This window comes from Chiloscyllium plagiosum, unplaced genomic scaffold (genome assembly GCF_037043375.1).
Source record: "Chiloscyllium plagiosum isolate Xiang-an unplaced genomic scaffold, Cpla_swu_hap1 HiC_scaffold_23, whole genome shotgun sequence".
NCBI classification, from domain to species: Eukaryota; Metazoa; Chordata; class Chondrichthyes; order Orectolobiformes; family Hemiscylliidae; genus Chiloscyllium; species Chiloscyllium plagiosum.
In genome coordinates this window covers 5,189,715-5,202,386 of record NW_028270161.1, presented here as the reverse complement: position 1 = coordinate 5,202,386, position 12,672 = coordinate 5,189,715, and the positions used below count along the sequence as shown (strand labels likewise).

General features: G+C 45.5%; 1 protein-coding gene across 6 annotated transcripts in view; it reads right to left on the bottom strand.

Annotated features, from left to right (window-relative positions):
- Positions 1-12,672, bottom strand: part of frmd4a (FERM domain containing 4A) — a 765,730-nt gene that overhangs the window by 86,937 nt on the left and 666,121 nt on the right. For all 6 annotated transcript variants that reach the window (XM_043714187.2, XM_043714188.2, XM_043714186.2 and 3 more), the window contains one exon: positions 7,429-7,515. In XM_043714187.2, the coding sequence (XP_043570122.1) occupies positions 7,429-7,515 (87 nt within the window). The remainder of the gene's footprint in view (positions 1-7,428; positions 7,516-12,672) is intronic.

Genomic DNA, 12,672 nt, shown 5'->3' with positions numbered 1-12,672 from the left:
GTGATTGATTGCACTCCACCGGGGCTAAAGGGAAGGGAGACAGCTAGTGTTCACCTTGCTGACTTGGGTAAGACAGATGGGGGCGACACAGTGGCTCAGTGGTTAGCACTGCTGCCTCACAGCGCACCGATCTGGATTCGATTCCACCCTCAGGTGACTGCCTGTGTGGAGTTTGCACATTCTCCCCGTGTCTGTGTGGGTTTCCTCTGGGTGCTCCAGTTTCCGCCCACACTACAAAAGATGTGGTCAGGTGAATTGGCCATGCTAAATTGCCCATAGTAATAGGTGCATTAGTCAGGGGTAAATGGAGGGGAATGTGTCTGGGTGGGTTGCTCTTCAGAGGGTCGGTGTGGACTTGTTGGGCCAAAGGGCCTGTTTCCACACTGTAGGGAATCTAATCTAATTATCAAGTGATTCCTCCATGGCTGAATAACCCATTTCCCACCCTTCCAGCTTCGAAGGTGAAATGGGAAGAAGAGCCCATTGGCTGAAGATTACGCAAAGACTGCAGTAAGAGGAACAAGTCTGACTGTAAAAACAGCACACTCTGGGTCGACACAATTTGAACCATCTTTATTGTTGTTAAATTACTGGTAATGATAGTCTGCTGCTTAATGTTTTCTGCTGCAAGGGAACGCCAGGCTAAATAAACAGAAAGGAACTGCTTCTCACATTGCAAACCTGAAAGGCTGATTAACCAGCAAAACTGATCATTAGCACAAAACATTAACTCAATGGTTCCACGCATAACTGCTGTCAATAAACTCCAAATAGAATTCAGTCCAAGGTGGGCTTTGTGACATTCTGCATAAATGTAAGTGCTTTATTTTATAATTTTATGCAAATTGAAACAGTCAGATCCATCTCTCATTAAAATTCTAATTGTATGCAAATTGCATGATAATACTACCATTTATTCCATCGGGTGGGTTTCCTGTTTCAGTTTTGTGACTGGAGGATTCATTCCCTGCTTTGGCCGTTTGGCAGGAGATGGAAGGTGTTTGCAAGCAGATCTGTGTGATTTATTTTGTGTGATCATTCTTCATTATACTGTTAACACTAAGCTGTGATGACAAATGGTCTGAGATGACTGAATGAATGAAACAAACCCTCCCCTGAAACATAGCCCGTTCTGACTTGATCTCCTGTCAACATTAAGGCACATCTGTTCAACAGCATCCCTTTGTTCCAGGAACTGAGACATGAGTCAGGGGGATTCAGCCAGTTCATTCTGCATTTATTGCCCGTCCCTAGTTGCCCCTTGAGAAGGTGGGGTAAGCTGCCTTCTTGAACCGATGCTATAGTCCACATGCTGTAGGTAGACCTACAAATGCTGTCAGAAATGTGGGCATTGGCTGCTCCGTTTCCAATGGCAGGATCCACGCTTCCAACATATGCCTGAGGCCATGATGGAATCCCCACAATGCACAAGGAAGCCATTCAACCTGTGAAGTCCTGTATCGACCCTCTGAAAAGCATCCCACTATAACCTCACATCTCCCACAGCTAATCCACCAAGCCTGCACATCTTTCAACACTTTGGGGCAATTTAGCATGGCTAATCCAGCTAACCTGCACATCTTTGGACTGTGGGAGGAAACTGGAGCACCCAGAGGTCATTCCTGATGAAGGGCTTATGCTTGACTTTCCTGCTCCGCGGATGCTGCCTGACCTGCTGTGCTTTTCCAGCACCACACTCTCCACCGGGTAGAAACCCACACAGACACGGGAAGAATATCGACGTTTCAGGCATAAGCCCTTCTTCAGGAATGAGGAGGGTGCGCCAAGCAGGCTAAGATAAAAGGTAGGGAGGAGGGACTTGGGGGAGGGGCATTGGGAATGCGATAGGTGGAAGGAGGTTAAGGTGAGGGTGATAGGCCGGAGAGGGGGTGGGGGCGGGGAGGGGAATTTCCCCACCCCCCACCTTATCTCAGTCCCAACCCTCGGACTCAGCACCGCCTTCTTGACCTGCAATCTTCTTCCCGATCTCTCCGCCCCCACCCCCACTCCGGCCTATCACCCTCACCTTAACCTCCCTCCTACCTATCGCATTCCCAATGCCCCTCCCCCAAGATCCTCCTCCCTATCTTTTATCTTAGCCTGCTTGGCACACCCTCCTCATTCCTGAAGAAGGGCTCATGCCCGAAACATCGATTCTCCTGCTCCTTGGATGCTGCCTGACCTGCTGCGCTTTTCCAGCAACACATTTTTCAGCTCTGATCTCCAGCATCTGCAGTCCTCACTTTCTCCATGGGAAGAATGTGCCAACTCCACACCGTCCGAGGCTGGAATTGAACCCAGGTCCCTGATGCAATGTGGCAGCAGTGCTAACCACTGAACTACTGTGCCACGCAAGGTGATAGGTGCTATATACATCCATGTCTTTCTTTCCTTTTGTTGCTTTTAACACCACCTGACTGACAGACGAGATACAGCCAACTCAAAAGCAGCCTAAATAAACAACTGATTATAAAAAGGTCTATCAATATTCTGTGCAGAGCTGTGAAAAGCACTCAGTTCTCATGTAAGCTCTCAGCCATGCTCCTCAGCAGCTCACTCACATTCCCCCTCCTCCTTCGTCACTAGGGTTTCAATCTCCAGTCCTCAGTAAAACGTCCTCAGTCTTTCAGAAGGGAAAGACCTTCCTGTTTGTTCATCACATGTCACAGTGCATAACCCAGCCTCATTTCTGCAGACACCAGACGCACTAATGGATCTAAGATGCTCCCTTGGCAACATCACTGCTTTCTCCAGAGACCTTACACTACATCTGGTTTCAAAATGATTGTCCTAGTTCTTGCCACAGATTCTGAGCAGGATGACTCCCTGTGGAGCAAGGTTCACGTGACTGTCATTTGGAGGCTTCCAGATTTTAACAAAGAAACTGCTTCCAAATTTGGAATTCATCGAGTCATACAGCACGGAAACAGACCCTTCGGTCCAACCAGTCCATGCCGACTATAATCCCAAACTAAACCAGTCCCACTTGCCTGCTCTTGGCCCATGCCACACCAAACTGTTCCTATTCATGGACCTATCTAAATGTCTTTTAAACTGTACTCCCATCCACCACTTCCTCTGAAAGTTCATTCCACACACGAACCACTTCCTGTGTTAAAAAATTGCCCCTCATGTCTTTTTTAAACCTTCCTCCTCTCACCTTAAAATTGTGCCCCCTAGTTTTGAAATCCCTCACCCTGGGGAAAAGACACCTGCCACTCATCTTATCCAAATCTTTCATGATTTTATAAACCTCTATAAGGTCACCTCGCAAACTCCTAAGCTCCAGTGAAAGACGTCCCAGCCTATCCAGCCTCTCCCTATAACTCAAGCCTTCCGTTCCCAGCAACATTCTGGTAAATCTCTTTTCATATCTCTCCAGCTTAATAACAGCCTTTCCGGAAAAGGGAGACCAGAACTGGATACAGTATTCCAGAAGGTGGGGGTGAGCTGCCTTCTTGAACCGCTGCAGTCCATGTGCTGTGGGTTGACCCACAATGCCCTTAGGGAGGGAATTCCAGGATTTTGACCCAGTGACACTGAAGGAACGGCGATATATTTCCAAGTCAGGATGGTGAGTGGCTTGGAGGGAAATTGCAGGTTGGTGCTGAAGACAAAACAAAGATAACAATTCCAGTTGTTAACACAATCTCCCTGATAGGAGTGGTAGGTTGATCAATGGGCAGTGGTGTCGTGTGTCATGAAAGCAGAGGAAGCGACAGCCACGCATGTCTGCTGCTGCTGGAGATCCTTCATGCTCCTTATTATCAGGATTCCATTTCCAACGTAACAAGGGAAACTGCCCACTATGGAAGAGGGGGGTCTGGAAGCAGCATGATGTAACAAGATGCATTGGACAATGAATGCAATTGACAGATTCTCTCTCTCCTTGTAAACATGGCTCAGTGAACTGAAGATTTAAAAACTGAGACTGATGGATACCAGTTGGGGAATTGCTTTTCCTTTCCATCTTTGATGGGGATGTGAGTGTCACTGGCAAGGCCATGTGTGAAGTCTATCCTTGATTGTCCTTGAACTGAGCAGCTTACTTAGCCATTGTAGAGAGCAGTTAAAGAGTCAACTGCATTGCTCTTAGGTCTGGAGTCACATGGACAGTATCAAAGGACAAGATGCACTGAAGTGATCAGAACATCATCTGAAAGTGTTTGGTAAGCCCCTTGCAAAACAGATTTGATGTCAGTAAGTGTGTGGTCGTTTTAAAGGTTAGGGTTACAATTGAATATGCTTTACTGTGTTTGTCTAATCACTTCACAAGCAGCTACAGTCAAGTAAATAAATTACTCGAAACGATCCAAACGATTCACGCTGTCTACCTTTTACCAACCACAGTACAAATAAGAAAGGTGAACCAATTCATATATTGTGTAGAAGAACATAAGAAATGGGAGTGTGAGGCCATTCAGCCCTTCAAACTCAATCCATCATTCAATAACACCATAGTAAATCTAATCCACCCTATTCCCCTATCCCCTGATTTGTTGGGTATCCAAAACCTATCCGTTTCGGTGGAGATACACTGAAGGACTCAGCATTCTCGCTGGCCAGAGAGTCCCAACGATTCACAGACTGTGGAGTGACGAGTTTTCTCCTCAGCAAGGGCTTGGCAAACACTTTCAGATGATCTTCTGTTCACTTCAGTGAGCCTCACCCTTTAATACGAGAGTGTGAGAGTTAATCTGTGTAACGGTGTGTGCATCAGTTAGTGTGCATATTTGTGTTCATGTGACCCCAGGCCCACAGCAATGCAGTTGACTCTTAACTGGCTGACAGTTTGTTCTGAAACTGTGACCCTGGTTCTAGATCCCCAGCCTCAGGCAATATCCACTCTCTCATGCTCTTTAAAACCTACAAGTGTTAGCACTGCACTCACATGGCCAGCAACGGTGCCTATTACTCATGTTTTATTTGTGAATATATTAGTCACATCTGGATTTCCAATCAGCCATACGTGGCTGGCAATGTATTCATTGACAGTAAAGTAAATCTGGGGGACTTTTCCATATTTTCCAAGAATTAGAATCCCATTTCTGTAACTCCAATCCAGTGAGCTGTGTGAGTCGACAAGAATAAAGTAACAATCCATACGCTCTGCTGGAAAGAAATCCAGACAGTTCCAAATGACTCAGCAATAAATCCGGGTAGATTTGTCACCATACACATCTGCGTCGCTCCAGATAAAAGCAGCTCCTGTGTTAAAGTGATCACGGTCATATGTCACCACATCCTCACCACAAACTATAGGAAGTACATTAGGGATGTGTGTGTCTGAGTGTGTGTCTTCGTGCAGAATGTGTATGTATTTGTATGCGAGTGTGTCTGTGTGATGGTTGTGTATGTCTGTGTGTATGCTTCTGTATATAAATGTGTAGTTGTGTGTGTGAGACTGCGCCTGTGTTAGTGTGTGACTGTGTCAATTTTCATCAAATATATCTGAAGTAGGTCAAAGTCAGTAGCACAAATAAAAATCGATCAGCTCATCAGAACTTGCATGCTTGACTGACACATGATCATAAAATAAATACAGCGGTTCACCGCTTTGATTTGTAACCATCTTCCATCTACGGTAGCAGCAAGGTACAGACAAAGCCCATGCTCTGCTCTAGGGTGTCTGCTTCCATCTTTATTTATGTTCCATTTTGTAACCCTCTGCCCAGATTGGACCTCCTGAAATCCTGGATTTGATGTCCAATTGGAATGTCATTCATCCATGAGCCAGGAGAAGGCCATGGTGAGCTCTTCTCTTTTAAAGTGTTCTTGCATTGACTTTCCTGTGGTCTAGTAAGTTGTTTGGCCCAGCAAAGGCCCAGTGCCTAGGCTGCTGGATTAGGGAGGTACAGTCAAAACACACCATTCCACAAGAAATTGTGTGCACACCAGGAACTGTTCAGACACTGGTCGTCAGTATTTGCACTATTGGCCCCCACTTTGAAGACTCACTCTGTGTGCTGCTCAAATTGGAGTGAGACAGTCCATGTTCGATCAGACTTTTTAGATCTGTGACTACGACCCCATAGAAGAACAGGGGCTGTAGATATACAGGGACATCACCATCTACAAGTTGCCTTTCAAGCTACACACCATTCTGACACTTAGCGTCATTCCTTCACTGCTGCTGAGTCAATATCCTGAAACTCCCTTCCGAACAGCCCTGAGAGTTTGCCCCTAAATCACATGGACTGCAGCAACCACCTGCTGAAGGAGCAGCGCTCTGAAAACTAGTGCTCCCAAATCAACCTGTTGGATTGTAACGTGGTGTTGTGTCATTTTTAACTTTGTGCACCCCAGTCCAACACCAGCTCCTCCAAATCGTGGTTCAGGAAGGCAGCTCTCACAGTTCAGATACGGCTTACCAGATTAATACCTGGAATGGGCAGGTGTTTTATGAGGAAGGGTTGGACAGGCGACAACAGGATGAATACTTAATTGAATGAGAGGTGATTTTTTTCTGAATCCTGGGGGTCTTGGTAAGATGAATGTGGAGAGAATGTTTCCTCTTGTGGGAGATTCAGGAACTAGGAGCCACAGTTTGAAAGTAAAGGGTTGTCCATTTTAGGCAGAGCTGAGGTGATTTTGTTTCTCACAGAGGGCTGTGATTTTTTGGAATTTTCCTCCTCAGAAGGCCTGGAGGCAGGTGTTTCAATATTTAAGGCAGAAGTGGATGGATTCTTGATAAGTTAGGGGAGGGAAGGTTGGGAAAGGCCATTGAGGCTAGGCACGAATATGGAGTAATCAGATCAGCTATGTCCTTACGGAATGGTCTAGCACACTCAAAGGGTCAAGTGACCTGCATCTGCTCCAAACTGATATGATCCCACCATCTCTGCAAGGACAATAGGGAAGGGGTAATAAATACTGAGCTAGTCAGCGATGCCCACATCCCATGAATATATTTAAAACCCCCCTGGATTTCACGTGGCTTTCCTCAGCAGGATACAAACATTATTTTTTAGATTAGATTAAATTCCCTCCAGTATGGAAACAGGACCCTCTGAAGAGTAACCCACCTAAACCCTATATTTACGCCTGATTAATGCACCTTAACACTACGGGCAATTTAGCACGGCCAATTCACCTGACCTGCACATCAAACTCCACACAGACAGTCACCCGAGACAGGAAGCAAACCCTGGTCCCTGGTGCTATGAGGCAGCAGTGCTAACCACTGAGCCACCGTGCTACCCCACACTTTGCTGAGTGACAATCAGCACTGACACCTTCAAAGCTCCAATCACTTCAACAAACTCAATACGTTTGCAAATTAAATAATTTATATAATTGGATTCATTCTATTCTTGACAGAAATGGGGAATGTTTTTGTATTTAAGGAATTTACATATTGTTATTAACAGACATAATGAGGTAGCAAAGTTCTACAACATACAGTATTACATGGAATTTTCCACTTACCTTCCTCGGCTTCACTTTGTCATGGTAATCATACTGAAAAATTCCTTTGTAACTCAGACCCAGCCACCAGGGGATCCCTTGCTTGTCCTATCAGATAAATCATAATATTTTACCATTCAATATATGTTGCTGTTAAAATACAGACACTAAATCCTAGAAACACAGGGAAAACCAGAGCCCACTGTGACCGTAAGAAACAGGAATTGCAGTAGGCCATTCGGCCCCTCGAGCCTGCTTCACCATCCAATAGGATCGTGGCAGATCCAACATTCCTTACGTCTGCTTCCATGCCCTTTCCCCTTAGCCTTTCATTCCCCGGCTAATCAAGAATCTATCGATCTCAGCCGTAGATATACACAGGCTCCCTGGGGCAGGGAGTTCCAAAGACTCACAACCCTCTGGAAGGAGACATTACTCCTCATCTCAGTATTTAATTGGTACCCCTTTATTCTGAGGCTGTGCCCTCTGTTCCTAGACTCTCTCATGAGGGGAAACATCCTCGCAGCACTGACCCTGTCAAGCCCCTTAAGAATCCTATATGTTTCAGTGAGATCTCCTCTTGTTCTTATAAATTTCAATGAGTAGAGTCCCAAGCTGTGTCGCTTTTGCTCATTAGACAATCCCTCCATACCCGGGATCATCCTCGTGAACCTTCTCTGAGTTGCCTCCAACGTTATCATCTAATGCTGCTTAACGCCTGAGACCTAGTGGAATACTAGAATAGGGAATGGCTAGATGAAGGGAGAGGCAGTAGTGTGGTGGCACTGCACACAGCAGTAACATTGAGCCCCAGGGTAATGCTGTAGGAAATGTAAGTTCAAATCCAACCCTGGTAAATTATAACATTTGACTCTAGTAAATATATGTAATTAAAAGCTAATTCTAATGATAGCCTTTGTTATAAAACCCAACTGGTTCACTAATGTCCTTTAGGGATGGAAATCTGCCATCCTCACCTGGTCTGGCCTACAGAGAGGAAGTGAGCACTGCAGATGCTGGAGAGTCAGAGTCAAAAAGTGTGGTGCTGGAAAAGCACAGCAGGTCAGGCAACATCCGAGGAGCAGGCGAGTCAATGCTTCAGGCATAAGCCCTTCATCAGGCTTGTGTGCTTTTCCAGTGCCACACTTTCTGACTCTGATCTGACCCACATGTGACTCCACACACACAGCATGTGATTGACTCTTTACTGCCCTCTGGGGAATTAGGGACGGGTAATTAATGCTGGCCTGGTGGATGGCACCCACACCCCATGAACAAGGGAAATAAATTAAGAGAATAGAATTGCTACAGTACAGGAACAGGTCTTTTAGCCCATCGGGTCCACACTGACCTTGTGAAGAGCATCCCACCCAGACACATCTCTACCCCTCACCCTATCCCTGTATTCTACATAATCCAAGTTTACACATCCCTGAACACTATGAGCAATTTAGCATGGTCAGTCCACCTAACCTGCACACCTTTGGAATGTGGGAAGAAACCAGAGAACCCAGACGGGACCCATGCAGTTGAGAATGAGAATGTACAAATGCCACACAGAGGTCACTTGAGGGTGGAATTGAACCTGGGTCCCTGGTACTGTAAGGTAGCAGTGCTAACCACTGAGCCACTGTGCCAGCCCAGATAGTGTCATTAAATATTGGGAATGAGTAATCAATGGGTAATAAAGTTTTTGGAGTGTAGAAATAATGCTCTCACTGAAAGTGTGGACTTGCATTCTGTCTAAATCCTATGTCATTATCATGTTATCTTCTTGTGCAGAACACACTGCACCAAACAGAACTCAGTAAAGACCCAACAGGAGCAGGGTTAATGGAGGTTACTTCTCCTGTTTATTGTGACAAGGTACTCAGACACTGAACTTTATTATCTGTCAATTTCAAGTCACCTTTGGAATATTTCTAGATTAATTCTTCCAAGTACAACTTTTCTTAGGAATAAAGGAACAGCTATTATTAGAAATATTGAGGAGATCCGGCAGCAGAGAGAGAACAGCAGAATATCTCAGGTCTGTGACCCTTCATCCAAATAGTTTGAGATGTTACAGGTTTTAGGCAATTCAAGGGCGAGGGGTGGGGGCGAAGAAAGAAAGAACAAAAGTGAAGGTGTGCAATGTGCTGGAAGACACAAATGATCACTTGACAAATGGCTTGGTGTTACTTGGCCAAGGAGTGGTAATGGGAGGGAGCAGAGATGTGCCTGGTGGAGGTGTGAGTAGTGGATTGATGAACAGCTGGTGTCTGAGAGCAAAAACAGGGAAAAACGAGACCCACAGAGAGAGAGAGAGAGAGAGACCCAGAGAGTGAGAGAGAAACAGAGAGAGAGAGAGAGAGAGGGAGGGAGAGAGAGGCCCGGAGAGAGAGTGAGAGAGAAACAGAGAGAGAGAGAGAGAGAGAGAGGAGCCCACAGAGAGACAGAGAGAGAGCGAAAGAGAAAGACACAGAGAGAGAGAGAGAGCGAGAGAGAGAGCGAGAGAGAGAGAGACCCGGAGAGTGAGAGAGAAACACAGAGAGAGAGAGAGAGGGAGGGAGAGAGAGGCCCGGAGAGAGAGTGAGAGAGAAACAGAGAGAGAGAGAGAGAGAGAGAGTGAGAGAGAAACAGAGAGAGAGAGAGACCCATAGAGAGATAGAGGGAGAAAGAGAGAGAGAGAAAGAGCAAAAGAGACCCAGAGAGAGAGAGAGAGAGAGAGAGCAAGAGAACCCATTAGGGGGGGGGAGAGAGAGAGAGGGGAAACAAATTTTGTTGAGTCTGGGAAGCTTCAAATTCCAAGCAGAAATGAACAGGCCATAACTGAAAGGGGAACAATGACAGAGCAATGTCCATTCAGAGTTTCAGGATGTGCAAACTCAACTAAGTCAATTAATCTTCCCCAATCTACTTTGTTCTTAAACAGGAAGAGGCAGGAGGGCTATTATAATCTATCACCCCTGAAGGAATCCCTGTTTGGAACTGTGGCCATTTAAAAACATCCTCCAAATTTATGGAATGCCTTGAACAAAAGAACAGGAATAGGCCATTCGATTCTGTTCCACCATTCAATGAGATCTTGGCTGATCTGTGGCCTACCTCCATCTACCTGCCTTTGGCCTGTATCCCTTAATACCTTCGCTGAACAAAGAATTATTCATCTCAGTTTTAAAATTAACAATTGATCCAGCATCAGTTGTGGAAGAGAGTTCCAAACCTCTCCCGCCCTTTGTGTGGGGAACATCTCTCCCGTACGAACTCTGGCCCTACTTCTCAGACTATTCCCTCGTTCAAGAATCCCCAACCAGTGGGAATGGTGGATCTGAATCTGCCCTGTCTTTTCCTGCTAATAGCTTGATCAACCCTCAACCTTCAAACTTCTAGAGACATTTTTATAATCTCTCCTCATAACCTAACCCTGACGTCCTCATATCATTCTTGTAAACCTACGTTATACTCCCTCCAAGGTCAACACAACCTTCTTAAGGTGATGTGTCCAGATGTACTCAGAGGTAGGGTCTAGCTAGGCTTGTGTATAACTGCAGCATAATGTCTGCAACCAAAACTCCTCAAGTATAGGTTCTTCGGGTTTGATACGAACTGTTTCTTCACTTATTTGTGGGGTATGAATAAATGCCAACATTTATTGCCCACCCCTATTTGCTTTTGAGAAGATGGTGGACAGCTGCTCTCTTGAACCGCTGCAGTTCAGAAAGGATTTACAAGGATGTTGCCAAGGTTGGAGAGTTGAGCTATAGGGAGAGGCTGAATAAGCTGGGGCTGTTTTCCCTGGAGTGTCAGAGGCTGAGGGGTGACCTTACAGAGATTTATAACATCACGAGGGGCATGAATAGGGTGAATAGACAAGGTCTTTTCTCTGGGGTGAGGGAGACCAGAACTAGAGGGCATTGGTTTAAGGTGAGAAGGGAAAAATTTAAAAGGGATCTAAGGGATAACTCTTTCACGCAGAGGGTGGTGCGTGTATGCAATGAGCTGCCAGAGGAAGTGGAGGAGGCTGGTACAATTACAATATTTCAAAGGGATCTAGATGGGCATTTGAATAGGAAGGATTTAGAGGGATATGGGTCAAATGCTGGCAACTGGAACTAGAATAATTTAGGATTTCTGGTCATCATGGATGAGATGGACCAAAGGGTCTGTTTCTGTGCTGTACAGCTCTATGACTCTATGTGCTGCAGGTAGACCCATAATGCTGTTAGGGAGGGAATTCCAGGATATTGACCCAGCAATACTAAAGGAATGCCGATATACTTCCAAGTAGAACTTTCAATCTTATTTCAAATGTTTTATGCTATACCACACTTACTGCAATGTTTAACTTTTAACTCTTTCTTTCTTTCTAAGTTGTTCCATTGATTCTGTACTTAGGGACTTGGACCTAAGATGGTGCCAGGAATATACAATTATACCATTTTCACTGTACTCCTGTACTTCAGTACATGTGACAATAAGATCAAAATCAAATCAAGTCAGGATGGTGAGTGAGCCAGAGGGGAACTTGCAGGTGATGGTGTTGCCATGTATCTGCTGCACTTGTCCTTCTAGATGAAGTGCTGCCTGAGGATCTTTGGTGATTTTCTGCAGTGCATCTTGTAGATGGTACACACTGCTACAACTAAGCGTCAGTGGTGGAGGGAGTGGATGTTTGTGCATGTGGTGAAAATCAAGCGGGCTGCTCTGTCCTGAATGGTGTCAAGCTTTTTGAGAGCTATTGGAGTTACATCCATCAGGCAAATGGAGAGTGCCTTACAGATGATGGGCAGGCTTTGGGGAGTCAGGAAGAGAATTACTCATTGCAGCATTCCTAGTCTCTGGTCTACTCTTGTAGCCACTGTTTTTACGTAATGAGTCCAGTTGAGTTTCTGTTCAATGGTAACCCCCCAGGATGTCGACAGTTGGAGATTCAGTGATGGTAACACCACTGAATGTCAAGGGGCGATGTTAGATTGTCCCTTTTTGGTGATGGTTATTGCCTAGCATTTGTGTGGCATACATTACTTGTCAGCCCAAGCCTGCATATGATCCAGATCTTGTTGCACTTGAACATGAACTGCTTCAGTATCTGAGGAGTTGCAAATGGTGCTGAACATGGTGCAGTCATCAGTGAAGATCCCCACTTCTGACCTTTTATGATGAAGGGAAGTTCATTGATGAAGCAGCTGAAGATGGCTGGGCCTAGGACGCAACCCTGAGGAACTCCTGCAGACCTCCAACAACCATGACCATCTTCCTATGTTCCAGGTATGACTCCAACCA